Source organism: Phoca vitulina, unplaced genomic scaffold (assembly GCF_004348235.1).
Source record: "Phoca vitulina isolate PV1807 unplaced genomic scaffold, GSC_HSeal_1.0 scaffold96, whole genome shotgun sequence".
Lineage (NCBI taxonomy): Eukaryota > Metazoa > Chordata > Mammalia > Carnivora > Phocidae > Phoca > Phoca vitulina.
The window spans coordinates 1,239,717-1,256,728 of NW_022589799.1; the positions used below are offsets into that span (position 1 = coordinate 1,239,717).

The 17,012-nt window shown below is 39.3% G+C and overlaps 1 protein-coding gene across 4 annotated transcripts in view; it reads left to right on the forward strand.

Moving 5' to 3' along the window:
* Nucleotides 1-17,012, forward strand: part of POGZ (pogo transposable element derived with ZNF domain) — a 51,947-nt gene that overhangs the window by 15,983 nt on the left and 18,952 nt on the right. For 2 of the 4 annotated variants that reach the window (XM_032397029.1, XM_032397030.1), the window contains exons 2-5: nucleotides 3,107-3,231; nucleotides 4,181-4,339; nucleotides 14,642-14,817; nucleotides 15,755-15,863. In XM_032397029.1, coding sequence (XP_032252920.1) covers nucleotides 3,108-3,231; nucleotides 4,181-4,339; nucleotides 14,642-14,817; nucleotides 15,755-15,863 — 568 coding nt within the window. In that variant the 5' untranslated portion in view covers nucleotide 3,107. The remainder of the gene's footprint in view (nucleotides 1-3,106; nucleotides 3,232-4,180; nucleotides 4,340-14,641; nucleotides 14,818-15,754; nucleotides 15,864-17,012) is intronic. The other 2 variants (XM_032397031.1, XM_032397032.1) reach the window with 1 other exon arrangement.

Consider the following 17,012-nt stretch of genomic DNA (forward strand, 5'->3'; position numbering starts at 1 on the left):
GTCTTGTTTGCTGTAGAGAACTTGGAAACTATTTTCTGAGTTGAATTTTCTGCCTGTTTTGAATCTTTTGTTAGATTATTTATTTATTTATTTGACAGAGACACAGAGAGAGAGGGAACACAAGCAGGGGGAGTGGGAGAGGGAGAAGCAGAAGCAGGCTTTCCACTGAGCAGGGAACCCGGGATGCGGGACTTGATCCCAGGACTCTGGGATCATGACCTGAGCCGAAGGCAGACGCTTAACCGACCGAGCCACCCAGGCGCCCCTGTTTTGAATCTTTTAATTTATATTGGTTGTCTTGGCAGAGCATATACCTGGGGAGTTCTTTTTCTCACTCAGTTGATAAAAAGTAGTTAGGCGACAAACATCTTTCTTAGCCATCTTTTCAGATTTACTCTTCCCAGTCTGTTTCTTAGAGTATCTTTTTCATGGGAGGACTTAGTATAGCTTGACTTTGTGATGAAGTGGAAGAAACTTTTGATTATTCTTATTACACTTCATTGCTTCACAAAATAAAACATGCACTCAAGTTTTTAAAAATATCATGAATAGCTGAGGTAAAAGACCAGCCTTTTTTTTTCTTTTTTAAGATTTTATTAATTTGAGACAGAGGTACAGAGAGAGAGAGAGCATGAGCAGGGGGAGAGGCAGAGGGAGAGGGAGAAGCAGGCTTCCCGCTGAACCAAGAGCCTGATGTGGGGCTCGATCCCAGGACCCTGGGATCAGGACCTGAGCCGAAGGCAGATGCTTAACCATCTGAGCCACCCAGGCGCCCAAAAGACCAGCCTTTTGGATATGCTGTTAAAATATCCATAGGCATGACATTGAAAACCACAATTTGCATTCAGATAGCTCTACTTACTCTGAAGGAAAGTTTTCTACACATTGCTCAGCATATGCATGGGGAGTTTGCTTGCACCTTGTCTGGGTTGAAAGAAGGTGCTTGAGAACCATCTGTAGAGGTTATCATCCACAGTTAATATTCCTTCTGCTGGGTGTTTGATATTTATGCATTAATTATTTGTTGGCTTTGGGCCTGAGAAAGTTATACAGCAAAGAACTGGTATAAAATTAAATAGTTAAAAAAAAGAAAGTTGTTGGGGCACCTGGGTGGCTCAGTTGGTTAAGTGTCTGCCTTCGGCACAGGCCATGATCCCAGGGTCCTGGGATTGAGCCCTGTCGGGGGCTCTCTGCTCAGCAGGGATCCTGCTTCTCCCTCTCCCTCTGCTTCGTACCGCCCCCCCCCCCCCCGCCTCGTGTGCTTGTGCTCGCTCTCTCTCACTCGCTTTGCTCTCTCAAATAAAATCTTTAAAAAATAAAAGTAAAAAAAGTTGTTTAGAATGTTATCTTTTTCAGTGAAACTAGACTGGATAATACAGAAATTTGTGTTGTGCAATCTTTGCTCAAGGAATGCCTATGATATGGATTTGGCTTCTTTTTTTTTTAATTTTTTTTTTAGATTTTATTTATTTGACAGAGAGAGCACAAACAGGGGGCGCGGCAGACAGGCAGAGGGAGAGGGAGAAGCAGGCTCCCCGCTGAGTAAGGAGCCCGATGCGAGGCTCCATCCTAGGACCCTGAGATCATGACCTGAGCCAAAGGCAGCCACTTAACTGACTGAGCCACCCAGGTGCCCCTGATTTGGCTTCTTTTTAAATTCAGTTTCTGGCTAGCTTCGTCTTTTATATATATATAACTTAAACGTGTAACTAAGAAAATTTAAGTTGATACCTTATATATTTTTCTTTCCTTGTACATATCTTCTCCCCTTTGTGATTTTGGTCTGGGAAGACAAATAATTAGAATATTAGAGACCAGATAGAATCAAGGTAGGCACTTTACCCATTGAAACTGTGGGCACTTGGCTACAGCTAACTCACCTGGGAGATTGCCTAGATATTTTAAATTTTCAAGGGAACAACGCCATCTGTTGGGCATCTTCAAAACAAATCCGTCAAGTTGGATCCAGCTTAGACTATTTATTTAGTTTGAGGTTTGTTGTTTTGTTTTTGGCTTAGGGGTTTGGTAAAAAAAAAAAATGCTGAAATACTAAGGGCACTGATAGAACATTTGCATTAAAGGCTTTGTTTGAACATTGAGCAGTAATGCTTCTACAATTCCAAGACAAAGAAATTGACCTTTAGTCAACTAATACTGGGGAGGCAGAATAGCAGGCAGTATCTCTGTCTGCATTGTAAAGGTGTAGGCTTTATGTTTATAAGAAGCATATAAGTTAGGCAAGTGTTTTCAAATTAAAGGCTGACTCCAAAATCATGGTGAAGTACAAGGAAACAATTTAGGGGGGAAAAGAACTATCACCCACTTTCTGAATTCAGAGCAATCTAGAATTGACCCTGCAGTATCACCGTTTTGAAAGAACAGCTAACAAGCCTAAGTTTGTAAACTGGGACTAGACTGTGAGGTTCTTTTTTATTTAATTTTATTTATTTATTTACTTATTTTACTTTATTGTGAAGATTGAAGATTTTTTTTTTTTTTTTAAGATTTTATTTATTTGTCAGCACACGCGCACACAAGCATGTAGCACAAGCAGGGGGAGTGGCAGGCAGAGGGAGAAGCAGGTTCCCCATTGAGCAAGGAGCCCAATGTGGGACATTGCAGGACTTGATCCCAGGTTCCTGGTTCCTGGGATTATGACCTAAGCCAAAGGCAGATGCTTAACCGACTGAGCCACCCAAATGTCCCTAAGCATTTTCTTTTTAAGTCATCTCTACACCCAACGGGGGGCTCAAACTCAAAACCCCAAGATCAAGAGTCACACGTTCCACTGACTGGGCCAGCCAGGAGCCCCCAAAATATACATTTTAATTGAAGACCCTGCACTTGCATGATTTGCCTCACCCTAATCACAGTCCTAGATATTACAAATTAAATTTTATACTCCTATTTATTGAATAATTTGCTGTGGGCTTTTTCATAATTTTTTTTCAAGAATAAAAGTTACAATTTTGGGGGATGTTAGGGGAAATAGTAGAGGGAGCACAAGGGGTTGGGTTACTGATAGATTAAAGAATCTGATTCCATATTTTGTATAAAATTATTTCTTTCATTCTGAGGTATCTTATTTTGTCTTTTTTTCTTGTAGCATGGCGGACACCGACCTCTTTATGGAATGTGAGGAGGAGGAGCTGGAGCCATGGCAGAAAATCAGTGATGTCATTGAGGATTCTGTCGTTGAAGATTATAATTCAGTGGATAAAACTCCTACAGGTAACAAAACCTCTTGATTTTAGATTATTTAAATTGATTCAATTGGGTGGCATTTTTGTTAAGAAAGTGTGAGGCAGAGGAGGACTTTTAAGAATCCAGGGATGCCTCATTGTGGCACTGGTGCTTTTTTTCCCATGCTGTAGTGTATAAAAATGCCTCAGTTTCTTCATACATAAAGCTAGAAACGTTGAGAGTTGAATTAACTATCAAATATTTAGCAATCCTCTTACCAATAACGAATGAACAAGAATGCAAAGTAGTGGTGTGTGTCAGTGTTTATTTATATACCCAGTCAAAAACAGGATCCCATAGTCATTTTTTTCTTCTTTGTTTTACTTGACCTTTGTTTCCTTTGTGAGCTGAGCAGAATTTGCTTTGTGTCTGCCTTCATGGAAAGTTTACAAACTTAGGCTTGTTAGCTGCTCTTTCAAAAAGGTGATGCTGCAGGGTCAAATTCTAGATTGCCCTGAATTCAGAAAGTGGGTGATAGTTCTTTTGCCCCCTAAATTGTATCCGTTGCTCTATTTTTATCTTCCCTGCCTTGAGACCTGAAGATGGCATTGGTTTAGGCTGAAACAGGACACAGTTCAGGATCTTGTGGAGGTCTTCCTATGTCTGCATGGTTATGAATACCAATAGTGGTGGTAATAAAACTTTGAGTCTTAGAGGTTTGCTTGTGCTATATAAGCAAAACCTTAAAATACTGGTTCAGTGAGCTTGTGATCTAAATTAATTTAACCAGGCAATGTGAGATGAAGAAGGCATTGTGTCTAATTGGTGGAGTGAGGGACAAGTAGGAAGAGAAACCAGATGCACAGTTGTATTTGCAAAGAAAGCAGGAAAGTTTTTGGTTATAGAGAGCCACAACAAGATGAAAAGGGATTAGAACAGTATCCTTTAGTGTCATCTGTCCCTGTCTCCAAGTGACTGTGCCTCCCCTTCCCCACAGTTTCTGTGAGCCAGCAGCCAGTCTCGGCTCCAGTGCCCATCGCTGCCCATGCTTCTGTTGCTGGGCACCTCTCTACATCCACCACCGTTAGTAGCAGCGGGGCACAGAACAGCGACAGTACAAAGAAGACTCTTGTCACACTAATTGCCAACAACAATGGTAAGTGGGATTATCGGGAAATTCTTCCTGGGCCAGAGGGTGAGAGAATTAAAGAGGTCTTAGGAACAGACGCACCCATTTAGTTTTAGGTACTGATGTGGCTCAACTAGTTGGAGTGAATTTAGTAATGATTCAGTGATGTGGAAGTGATTCAGGAGTGGTGCTGTTCCTTCTGAGTTAGTGCTGAATTGATGCTGGTGTTTCAAGTCCGAGGGCACCTGATTCTTGCTGCTGATAATTTCTAGGAGAGAAAATGTAAACCCAAAAGTCCTAACAATTAAAGAGATCTGGGTTTTGTTTTGTTTGATTTTTTTTTTTTTTTTTTTTAAGTAGAAGAGCCCTACTAGTTTGTTAAGAATTCTCCCAGGGCAGCTTTGTTTTGGATTTTTTCTGGCAGATCCATTTGGTTATTGGTTCCTGGGTATGAAAAATAGGATAGGGTTGTTGTCTACTTGAAGGAAATGGTGAAAGAATAGTGTCTTTAGTGTATTACTGACCAGAGAAGCTATATAGTATTGGTTTCTATGTCATTTCTGATGACTATTTTTACACTCTAAAGATGAGTTATTGGCAAGTTATGTCCTAAGATTCATAAGTAGAATAAGCACTTTGTAGAATCATTGTGTTGCTGCAGAGGACTTTTAATTATTTTTCTTAAAATAAAATAGCTTTATTAATATAAGAATAATGTGTATTGTAGAAAAAGTAAACTGAAAAAAAATAAAAGGGAGGGGAAAAATTTTTAACTGTAATCTCACTACCTGGAGATAACTATTTGTAACTTTTATTTTGTACATATACGTACTTTCAATGCTATATGTAATGATTCACTTTTTATAAAAATGGATCATACACTCTACCCACTCTGCCTCCTTTTCCCCTTAATATGTAATGAGTATGTTCTCATTTTAACAAATGTATGTCTGTAACATTGTTGATGAATAACTGTATAGTTGACCCTTGAACAACATGGGGCTCAGGGGTGCCAGCTGGCTGCACAGTTGAAAATCTGCGTATAACCCCAAAAACTTATCTATAGATAGCCTTCTGTTGATAACAGTTGATTAACACATATTTTGGATGTAGTATGTATACTATATTCTTACAATAAAGTAAGCTAGAGAAAAGAAAACATTATTCAAAAAATTATGAAAAAGAGAAATAACACCGTACTGTACTATATTTATTGAAAAAAAAAATCCATGTACAAGTGGACCTGTGCAGTTCAAACCTGAGTTGTTCAAGGGTCAACTGTATTTCCTGTCATTTGGTTAGCTGTTAATTAACAATAGTAGTAAAGGCCTGTACTGCTACTTTAAAGAGCTGTTGTGAACATCTCTGTATCTTTTCTCACATCCTTAGTTCTGAGAATGTATTTACTTATTTTTTTATTTTCTTAAAGATTTTATTTATTTATTGGACAGAGAGAGACACAGCGAGAGAGGGAATATAAGCAGGGGGAGTGGGAGAGGTTGAAGCAGGCTCCCCGCTAAGCAGGGAGCCTGATGTCAGGCTCGATCCCAGGACCCTGGGATCACGACCTGAGCCGAAGGCAGATGCTTAACCAACTGAGCCACCCAGGCGCCCCTGAGAATGTATTTATAAATTTCAGATTGTTGGATCAAAGGTCATCACAGTTTTTAGAATCGGATATTTTTGCTGGATTGGCCATCTGAAAATGTTGTTATCAGTTTATATTTCCATAGAAGTGCATATAGTGGTCTTATTTTTGTTTATTACCATTTACTCCTCTATTGTTAGATATTTATTATAGTCCCTATTTTTTTGTGATTACAAACAATGCTTGGTGAACATTCTCAGGCATTATATCTGTGCCCACTGTGTAAGCATATCTTCAGTAGAAAGTGAGATTGTTTGGGCCAGGCATTTAAAACTGGATAGTGTCAAATTGTACTAATAGATTGTTCTGAATAAGTGTCCCCCAGTAGCTCTTTCCCCATATTGTTGCCAACTTTAGGTACTATTGAACTTAAATCTCATTTCTGTAGGCATTTTTTTCAGCTTTTGTTACTGATTTTTATCACATGAAACATCCTTAGAATTTTTTTAAACTTATAAATAGGGACCCTTATGTATATAGAAAGATGAGGAACCACTATCCATAGGATTCTCTCATTTTACAGACATGGAAACCAAGTACTAGAGAGTCTAAATAATGTGTTTAAGGTCAAATAGTTGGTAAGTGACTAAACTGGATTTGAATTGTCTAGATTTCAAAGTTTGTATCCTTTCTACTGTGTTATACTGCTTTCCTGTATTTCTTTCTTTTTTTTTTTATTTGAGAGAGAGAGAGCACGAGCAGGGGGGAAGGGCAAAGGGAGAAGGAGAGGGACAAGCAGATTCCCTGGTGAGCAGGGAGCCTGATGTGGGACTTGATCCAAGGACCCTGAGATCATGACCTGAGCTGAAGTCAGATGCTTAACCAGCTGAGCCACCCAGGCGCCCCTGTGTATTTGTTTTTAAAAATAATCTGTCAAAATGCTATTAGCAACCATGTGGCTAAATTTTTCTTTGATCCTAGGGTGTTCCAAGGCTTCTGAGGAGCATGTCATGACACACTGACATGACCTAGTCTTCTTGACTCCTTGGATGGACCATTGATTTCTGAGCCCACCTAGGGCTGTGTACAAAGTTTTAAAATTTATATATATATAATTTGATTTTATTTCAGGTACTTTTAGTATTCAAATTAAAATGTTAACCCATGCTAGTGGGGAAAAAAAATTGGGTATAGACAGGTAACCAGAGTTATATGTGTCATGTGTATTCTTCCAAAAATTTTCATGCATAGATAAGCATGCATTAATAGGTACAATTTGCCTAGCCACCTCCTTTTTGCATAATATAGACAACTCTATAACTTTTTTTTTTTTTTTTTGACAGAGCACAAGCAGGGGGAGCGGCAGGCAGAGGGAGAAGCAGGCTCCCCGCTGAGCATGGAGCCCAATGTGGGACTTGATCCCAGGACTCCGGGATCATGACCTGAGCCAAAGGCAGACGCTTAACCAACTGAGCCACCCAGGCGCCCTCTATAACTTTTTTTATCTTATATTCTTTTTTTTTTTTTTTTTAGATTTTATTTATTATTTATTTGAGAGAGAGACAGAGATAGTGAGAGAGAGCACGAGCAGGGAGGAGAGGGAGAAGCAGGCTCCCTGCCAAGCAGGGAGCCCAACGTGAGACTCGATCCCAGGACCCCGGGATCATGACCTGAGCCGAAGGCAGACACTTAACCAGTTGAGCCACCTAGGCGCCCCTTTATCTTATATTCTTGAAATGTTAATCTAGGTTTAGGGATGGGACTTCAGAATAGAGAGAATTAAAAATGTTCCATCTTCGGGGTGCATGGGTGGCACAGTCAGTTAAGTGTCCGACTCTTGGTTTCAGCTCAGGTTGTGGTCTCGGGGTTGTGGGATTGAGCCCCATGTTGAGCTCCACACTCAGCTCAGAGTCTGCTGGAGACTCTCTGCCCCTCCCCCTGCCGTCATGCTTTCTCTGTCTCTCTTTCTCGCAGATAAATAAATCTTTAAAAAAAAAGTTCCGTCTTCCAGCCCAGTTTTCCTGTAAGTCTTCAGCTTAGTTGTATTGGTGTATTGTCTACTTATTACATTAATAACATAGCAAGAAAGAATAACTTTTAAGCAATTCAGTATTGTTTCACTTAGTGTATTTTGTACTTGAGAAAGTGAAAAAGTTGTCTTTTCCTGCTCCCTCCTTTTAAACCAGTTTTAAAGCTTGTCTGGCTCCTGGTTACAAATAGCCACCTCCTCCAATAATTATATTGTAAAAAACTGGTTTTTGGGGGGTATTGGTTTGGCTTTTATAATTTACCTGTTTCTCTCGTTTCCCTTGCTCACTCTACATAGAAAGCATTTCCTTGACTCTTGATTTTTAAGGAACATTTTTTTATATGTGAGAGGGAGGCCATGGGTTGAGACAGAGGAGGAGCACATTGCTAGTTTTTATAATGGTCTAGTCCTACACTGGGCAGTGGATTCAAGAGTGTTTGTTTTATCATTACACTTTATAACTTTAAAGGTATGTAATATTTTATAAGAGCCAACTGTTAAAATATAATTAAGGTGAATATTATTTTGCAGGAATGAATGGGGGGCACCTGGGTGGCTCACTCGGTTAAGCTCTGCCTTTGGCTCAGGTCATGATCTTGCGGTCCTGTGATCGAGCCCTGGGTTGACCTCCCTGCTCAGCGGGAAGTCTGCTTCTCCCTTTCCCTCTGCTTCTCCCCCTGGCTTGTGCTCTTTCTCTCTCTCTTTCTTGCTCTCACTCTCGCTCTGTCTCAAATAAGTAAAATCTTAAAAAAAATTAAAAAATAAAAAGATTCTTTCTCTCCCCCTCTTCCCCTCTCCCTGGTCACTCACACTCAAATTTTTTTTCCTCTCTGTCGCAAATAAATCTTAAAAAAAAAAATAAAAGAATGAATAGGGGAGGAGAAAGAAAAGGGTGGGGATATGGACACAATTTTGTTCTATTTTCCAAAATACCTGTTCCATGGATAATGATAATTGGTTGAAAAAAAATGTAATCTGGGGCGCCTGGGTGGCTCAGTCGTTAAGCGTCTGCCTTCGGCTCAGGTCATGATCCCGGGGTCCTGGGATTGAGCCCCACGTCGGGCTCCGTGCTCCGCGGGAGGCCTGCTTCTCCCTCTCCCACACCCCCTGCTTGTGTTCCCCCTCTCGCTGTGTCTCTCTGTGTCAAATAAATGAATAAAATCTTAAAAAAAAAAAAAATGTAATCCTTTCCTATTTGATAGGGATAGAATAGTTTTGCAACAAATGATACTGGGACAAATGGATACTTTTTCCACACAGAAGAGGATGAATTGGCACTTCTACATACCATTTATAAACATTAACTAAATGGTCAAGGACCTACTAAATGTAAGAGCTAAGACTGGAAAATGTTTAGAAGAAACATAGGTGTAAGTCTTTATGACCTTGATTTAGGTAGTGGTTTCTTTTTCATTTATTTGTATTTTTTAATTTATTTGAGTGGGGGAGGGGCAGAGAGAGGGAGCATCTCAAGCAGACTCTGAGCTCCTAGGTAGTGGTTTCTTAGGATAGCAAAAGCATATGTAACCATAGAAAAAAATAGATAAATTGGAGTTTATAAAGATCAAAACCTTTTATGCTTCAAAGGGCATAATCAAGAAATTCACCATAACCCATAGAATGGGAGAAAAATTTTGCAAATAATATATCTGATAATGGACATGATATCTAGAATATATAAAGAAGCACTACAGTTCAATAATAAAAAGGTAATCTGGGGCACCGGGGTGGCTCAGTGGGTTAAGCGGCTGACTCTTGATTTTGGCTCAGGTTATGATCTCAGTCCTGGGATCAAGCCATACATCAGGCTCCATGTTCAGGAGGGAGTCTGCTTCAGGAGACCCCCCCCCCTCTCTCAAATAAATAAATACTTTTTTTAAAAAGATTTTATTTATTTATTTGACAGCAGAGCACAAGCAGGGGGAGGGGCAGAGGGAGAGGAAGAAGCAGACTCCCCGCTGAGCAGGAAGCCCGACACCGGGCTTGATCCCAGGACTCTGAGATCATGACCTGAGCCGAAGGCAGACGCTTAACCAACTGAGCCACCCAGGAACCCCTAAATAAATAAATCTTTTAAAAAAATAATAATGGGCGCCTTGGTGGCTCAGTCGTTAAGCGTCTGCCTTCGGCTCAGGTCATGATCCCAGGGTCCTGGGATCAAGCCCCACATCGAGCTCCCTGCTCGGCGGGAGGCCTGCTTCTCCCTCTCCCACTCCCCCTGCTTGTGTTGCCTCTCTCGCTGTGTCTCTCTCTGTCAAATAAGTAAATAAAATCTTTTTTAAAAATTTAAAAAATAATAACAAAAGGACAATCCAATTTCTTAAATGGGCAAAGGATCTGAGTAGACATTTCTCCAAAGAGAATATATAAATGGCCGGTAAGCACATGAAAAGATGTTCAACATTATTAGTCATTAAAGGAAAAACAACATAACCACAATGAGATACCGCTTCACACCCCCTAGGATCCTGTAGTCAAAAAGATGGACAAATAACAAGTGTTGATGAGAATGTGGAGAAATTGGGACTCTCGTATATGCTGGTGAGAATGTAAAAATGGTGTATCCACTTTGGAAAATAGTTCGGCAGTTTCTCAAAAAGTTAAACATAGTTATATGATTCAGCAGTTCTCCTAGCTATATACCCAAAACAGGCAAACAGTTCCACAAAACGTCCTGCCCAAATGTTCATAGCAGCATTATTTATTATAGCCCCCAAATAGAAATAACTTAAGCTGTTGAATGGATAAACAAAAGGTGATCTATCTGCATAAAGTAATATTATTAGGCCATTAAAAGGAATGAAAGTCTATAATATGAATAACCTTGAAAACGTAGTGCTAAATGAAAGAAGTCAGATGCAAAAGGCAACATATTGTATGACTCCATTTATTTATTTATTTATTTATTTATTTGACAGAGACATAGCAAGAGAGGCAACACAAACGGGGAGTGGGAGAGGGAGAAGCAGGTTTCCCGCCGAGCAGGGAACCCGATGTGGGGCTCAATCCCAGGACCCTGGGACCATGACCTGAGCCGAAGGCAGACACTTAACGACTGAGCCACCCAGGTGCCCCATGTATGACTCCCATTTATATGAAATGTCCAAAATAGGCAATTCTCTAGTGACAGAAAATAGATTTGTGGTTACCAGGGCTGGGGGAGAAAAGAACAGGGAATAACTGCTAATGGGTGTAAGATTTCTTCTTGGGATGATGAACATGTTCTGGAATTAAATAGAAGTGATAGTTGCACAAACCTTGTGAATATACTAAAAAGCTCTGAATTGTATACTTTATATGAGTAATGTCTATGGTATGTGGATGATATCTCAGTAAAGCTCTCCCTTTTTTTTTTTTTTAAAGATTTTATTTATTTGACAGGGAGAGAGAGAGAGAGAGAACAAGCAGGGGGAGTGACCAGCAGAGAAAGAGGAAGAAGCAGTCTTCTGCTGAGCAGGGAGCCTGATTTGGGGCTCGATCCCAGGACCCTGGGATCATGACCTGAGCTGAAGGCAGATGCTTAACCAACTGAGCCACCCAGGCGCCCCAGCTCTTTTTTTTTTTTTTTTAAGTTTCAGGAGTAAAATTTTGAAACGTTTTTACAATTCTTTTTGTTGTTCTTCAGAACCTATCACTCAGCATTTAGAAATTACTTATATAGTTCTGACTGATCATACATTTGCTTTGGAAAAAAATATTATGTAGTAAAATAAACCACTGCTTAATTTTGAGCTGTGAATGATCTGAATTTATTTTTTATTTATTTATCTTTTTTTATTTTTTAAAGATTTTATTTATTTATTTGACAGAGAGAGAGCACAAGCAGGCAGAGAGGCAGGCAGAGGGAGAGGGAGAAGCAGACTCTCCACTGAGCAGGGAGCCCGACGCGGGGCTCGATCCCAGGACCCTGGGATCATGACCTGAGCCGAAGGCAGCCGCCTAACCGATTGAGCCACCCAGGCGCCCCTAAATGATCTGAATTTAATGTTATAGGTTTCTTACTCTATAAATAGTTAATGTTTTTCAACTCGTGTTTAGCTCATTTTGACTCCATTTAGTCCTCCTATCTCTGGGTTTTAAGGCTATGTAAGTAAACATAAAAGAATAAAGGAATACATCAAGACCTTCAGATTTGTAAAACAACATATTGTGAGAGAAGCTGCTGAATCTCTTTCCCTTATTTAATCAGTTTATGGCTGTGGTACCTAGTTTGAGAGCAAACTTTGAGGCAGGGTATTAGTTGGTTAATTCTTTTTTTTTTTTTTTTTTTTAAGATTTTATTTATTTGACAGAGAGAGACACAGCGAGAGAGGGAACACAAGCAGGGGGGAGTGGGAGAGGGAGAAGCAAGACTCGCTGCTGAGCAGGCCCGATGCGGGCTTGATCCCAGGACACTGGGATCATGACCTGAGCCAAAGGCAGACACTTAACAACTGAGCCACCCAGGCGCCCCAGTTGGTTAATTGTTTTATAGGCTTTTTAAGCCTAAGGATTCTTTTTGTTTTTTTTTTTAAGATTTTATTTATCCATTTCAGAGAGAGAGAGAGAGCACGAGAGGGGGGGAGGGTCAGAGGGAGAAGCCAGACTCTCTGCTAAGCAGGGAGCCCGATGTGGGACTCGATCCCAGGACCCTGGGATCATGACCCGAGCTCTAGGCAGACGCTTAACCGACTGAGCCACCCAGGCACCCAAGCCTAAGGATTCTGATTGCCTCTCATTTCCTGGAAGTAGAACTTTGTAAAACCCATGAATTGTCAGAATTTCTCTAAAGAAAGATTTAGTAAGAATGCAGAAATCAGGGGCACCTGGGTGGCTTGGGTGGGTGGGTGTCTGCCTTCAGCTTGGGTCATGATCCCAGGGTCCTGGAATCGAGCCCAGTGTTGGGCTACCTGCTTGGCGGGGTGTCTGCTTCCCCCTCTCCCTCTGCTGCTCCCCCTGCTTGTGCTACTTCTGCTCTCTCTCTCAAGTAAATGGATGAAATCTTAAAAAAAAAAATGTAGAAATCATTTAAAATAATTCAATAGAATTATTAGAATTCATTGGAGTTACTAGATTCATAGAATGTGGATGGGAAGTACAAAAAAAAAACAAAATTGGCCATAGTTAATAATTGTTGTAGCTGAGCGATGGGTACATGGGGTTCATTATGGTATGCTATTTTTATATGTATTTGAACTTCTCCATAATAAAACATTTAAATTAAAATAGTAAATTGCCAGTATAATTAGAGATAGAACTTGTAATTTTTTATCTGTGTCAACCTCATAATCACTAGTCAGCTGGCCTAGTAACTATGAGGTCTAGTCCACTGATAGGCACTCATTTTCTGGAAAAAATTGGGACAAACCATTGTTGGCCCATTAATAGCCACCTATGTACCCACTCCAGTGGTCTAGCTTTGTAGCTAACTGCAGTGACTCTATCTGTCAAAGTAAGACATACAGCTCATAGGAACCCATCCCACTCTGGTTAGTTGAGGTAAAAGGTTGAGGCAATATCTTACTTGAATCTCTGATTTAGGTATATTGATGCTCAAATTTTCTGTCTGGTTTTGGAGTATTCGCTATAAATAGGAAACTTAGGGAGCGCCTGGGTGGCTCAGTCGTTAGGCGTCTGCCTTCAGCTCAGGTCATGATCCCAGGGTCCTGGGATCGAGCCCCACATTGGGCTCCCTGCTCCCTCTTTCACTCCCCCTGCTTGTGTTCCCTCTCTCGCTGTCTCTCTCTCTGTCAAAATAAATAAATAAAATCTTAAAAATAAATAAATATGAAACTTGTATTAATGACTTTTTTGCCAAATGTAAATAGACTTTAAAACATTTATAAAATTACTTTTCTTACAAATGAGAAGAATCTAAAGTGGTTCAATAATTATGGTATAATTATTGTTTAATAATTATAAAATATATATAAAATATATTTATATATATTTTATATATACTTATATATTATAATAAATATAAAATAATAAAAGGTTCCATAATAGTCCATTTATTAATATTTAGTTATGAATGAACCATTATCTTCTGAAGTTATACCATTTTTACTGGATGTTAGTTAGTTTTTGACCAAGTCTTCATCAGTTCTCATGTCAAAAAGAGCAAGAAAAGTTAGCCTGTCCATCTCTGTGTTCCCATACCTGTAAAAGACAGTGGTTGTTAGAGAATCTGTTGGATTTCTGAGCTTTGACTCACTAGGAAGAGGTGCCATTCTTAAGATTCTGTGTGCTTGCTGAATTAATGTTTGTTGATGAGTATGCCGCTTTTAAAAAGATTAAAAGTGAATTACCTAACAACAAATTATATTCAGACAAAATAAGTTTTACTAGTGAAAATATGGAAAAAGAAATTATATGTTACTTTGTTTGCTAATTTGGTGTGGAGAGATTATGTTAAATTATATATTAATATTGTCAGAGTTAAAATGATAGCCATGTAGAAGTTTTACTACATTAAGACATCCCTGGTTAAGATGTATATGGGGGAGATGTTAGTGAACCTTCCCTATCTACAGTTTTTCTGTTAGTTGCAGATTTGGGTAAAGCTTAAATTTTTGGTGAGTTTGGTGACATTAAACCTAAGGTGAGTGTGACAATCCTGGATATTTTGATATCTGGGATACCATTTCTTATCTGAGACTATAATGTTTCTTATAAAATGTGGGTTTGTTTTTTCTTACATTTTTTTTTTTTCTTTCTTCCTTTTACTCTTCAGCTGGCAATTCTTTGGTCCAACAAGGTGGACAGCCACTCATCCTAACCCAGAATCCAACCCCAGGTCTGGGCACAATGGTTACTCAACCAGTGTTGAGGCCTGTCCAGGTCATGCAGAATGCCAATCATGTGACTAGTTCTCCTGTGGCCTCACAACCAATATTCATCACTACACAGGTGAGTAGGACTCTGAATTCTGGGGCTGCATAGGGAAGGAGAGAAAGACTGTGAACCTTTGGAGGCTCTGACTTAGAACTCTAAGTCCTGTCTTTTGACCTGGCTTTCTCATTTGCTGTTTTTTAATTTAATGCTGATTTTTATAGAAAGCCAAACATAACACATCTGGGTAATTTCCTCTTCCTATCCTTTAGAGGGCTATTAAGTGATTTGATTAAGATCTGGGCAGAAATTAGTGGGAAAGCTTAGATTAGGAAACCTTCACACTTGGCCCTTAACACTTCCTGCCCTTTGCTTGGGCTATTTTTTCTTAAAATGGGGTGAGTTAGTTGACTCTTGAAATCTGTGTGTGAAATTGGTAAAGTGCAGGAAGAACTTTGGAAGAGAAGGAGGAAGATAGATGACTTATTTGACATATAATGTGACTCGAAGTTGAAAGTCTAATGCTGCATGTGGAACATAAAGGCAAGTGCTTCTCTGCCTGTGGCTTCCTGAGTTATAAATTCTTCTCTTAAAAATTTGCCAGAGGTTTATGGCCTTTGAAGTGGACTTTGGGAACAATTTCTTAACAGTTGTTTTGTGTTGAATCACTCCAGTGAATACTCTTAGTGTCTTTTTTTTTCCTTCTTCTATGCCTTTATCTGTTTAGGGGCCAGTTTGTGAATGAGGTACTTTTTAAGCTGAGGTTCTTTTAAGACAGGAAAGTAGGTTTTCATTTTTGCTCATATGTACTAAAGCTTCTTCAGTTTTGATATTTTGTCACTCAAAAGTTTGCCAAAATTCCTAGATTTCTCCATCTCAGTTATTTAAAAGCTCTACCTCTAGAAAAAGAACCACTAGGTAAGAGTGTGGGAATTTTTTAGGATGTAGTCTTATTGTAATCTCTGCTTAGTGTTAGCTGATCTCCATGTTAAAGATCATTTTGCTTTTAATGCAGGGATTTCCTGTAAGAAATGTCCGGCCTGTACAAAATGCAATGAATCAGGTTGGGATTGTGCTGAACGTACAGCAAGGCCAGACGGTTAGACCAATAACACTAGTCCCAGGTAAGGAAAAATGTCTACCCATTCTGAATAAACTGGCATCCAGAAGATTTGTTTTTCTTGTCTCAAAATATTCTTGGTCATTTAAAAAATGTGTTTAAGGAAAATATAAAAATATAAAGATCATATTGATTTAAGCCCAATTTTTAAAAAACTGTTTCTAACCTTTGGCCAGGGTGGTGGTTTTTATTTATTTTTCTTTTCAACTTTTTACCACCCTTCAAACAGGGTTTATATAGTCATTTTTCTGTTTCTGGTGTTTTAGTGTTTGTTATCCTGAAGGAATATTATTATTGCAAACTCCCAAATTCCATATTTCTTACAAGTCTACGCACTTACATGGTGGGATTATAAACTTTATTTTGCTTTAATTTTATAGCATAGATCTTGGATATAAATTAAACAAATGACCTACCCTTTGATGATAAATTTGCCAATGACTAGTTAGTATTTTTTTTAAGAAACTAAATTGAAAATAATTTTTTAAAATCTCGTAATTTTCCCCACAGTTCTTTACTTAGTGTCTGTAAGTTTACTACAATTCAGGCCAAAAAATAGCCTAATTTAGTTGATGTATGGGTGCCTCCATGAGCTTGTCTTCCTAAGTTTTTGTTGTTGTTCTCAGAGCCCACACAGTGCTTTTGGCCTTTCTCATGAAAGTCTCGTGAATTTAACTTACCTAGTTCTGGTATTTCTTATATATTTGTCAGTGGAATTGTTTACAGCTGAGCCAGGAGATTCACCTCTGGGATCCTAGTAGAATGGCATAGTCCGTCTTCCGTTTGAGTTCACATGAAAGAATGGAAGACTCCTTTAGTATCCTGAGAAAGAAAGATTGCTTTCTTAGGTCTACAGCTGCCCTCTGGCCTATACATACGCACACTGCCTCCTACTCTGTACTCATCCTCGCTCTTCCAGTACTGAGGTCAAGCTACTCCTGATTATGTTCTTGGGATTAAAAAGGCAGTGTGGTAAGGTGTTTTGGGAGGAGTTGATAGGAATCTTCTTTCTTCAGTTTAATAGGGCTGATTCCTTAGGATCTTTTATCACCTTGGATATGTATTGTCTTAGACATTAGAGTCTGTGCTACTCTTGTTAGCCTCTGATGGCCACCAAACACTTTGGGGAAATAATCTTTTCTTATTCCAGTAT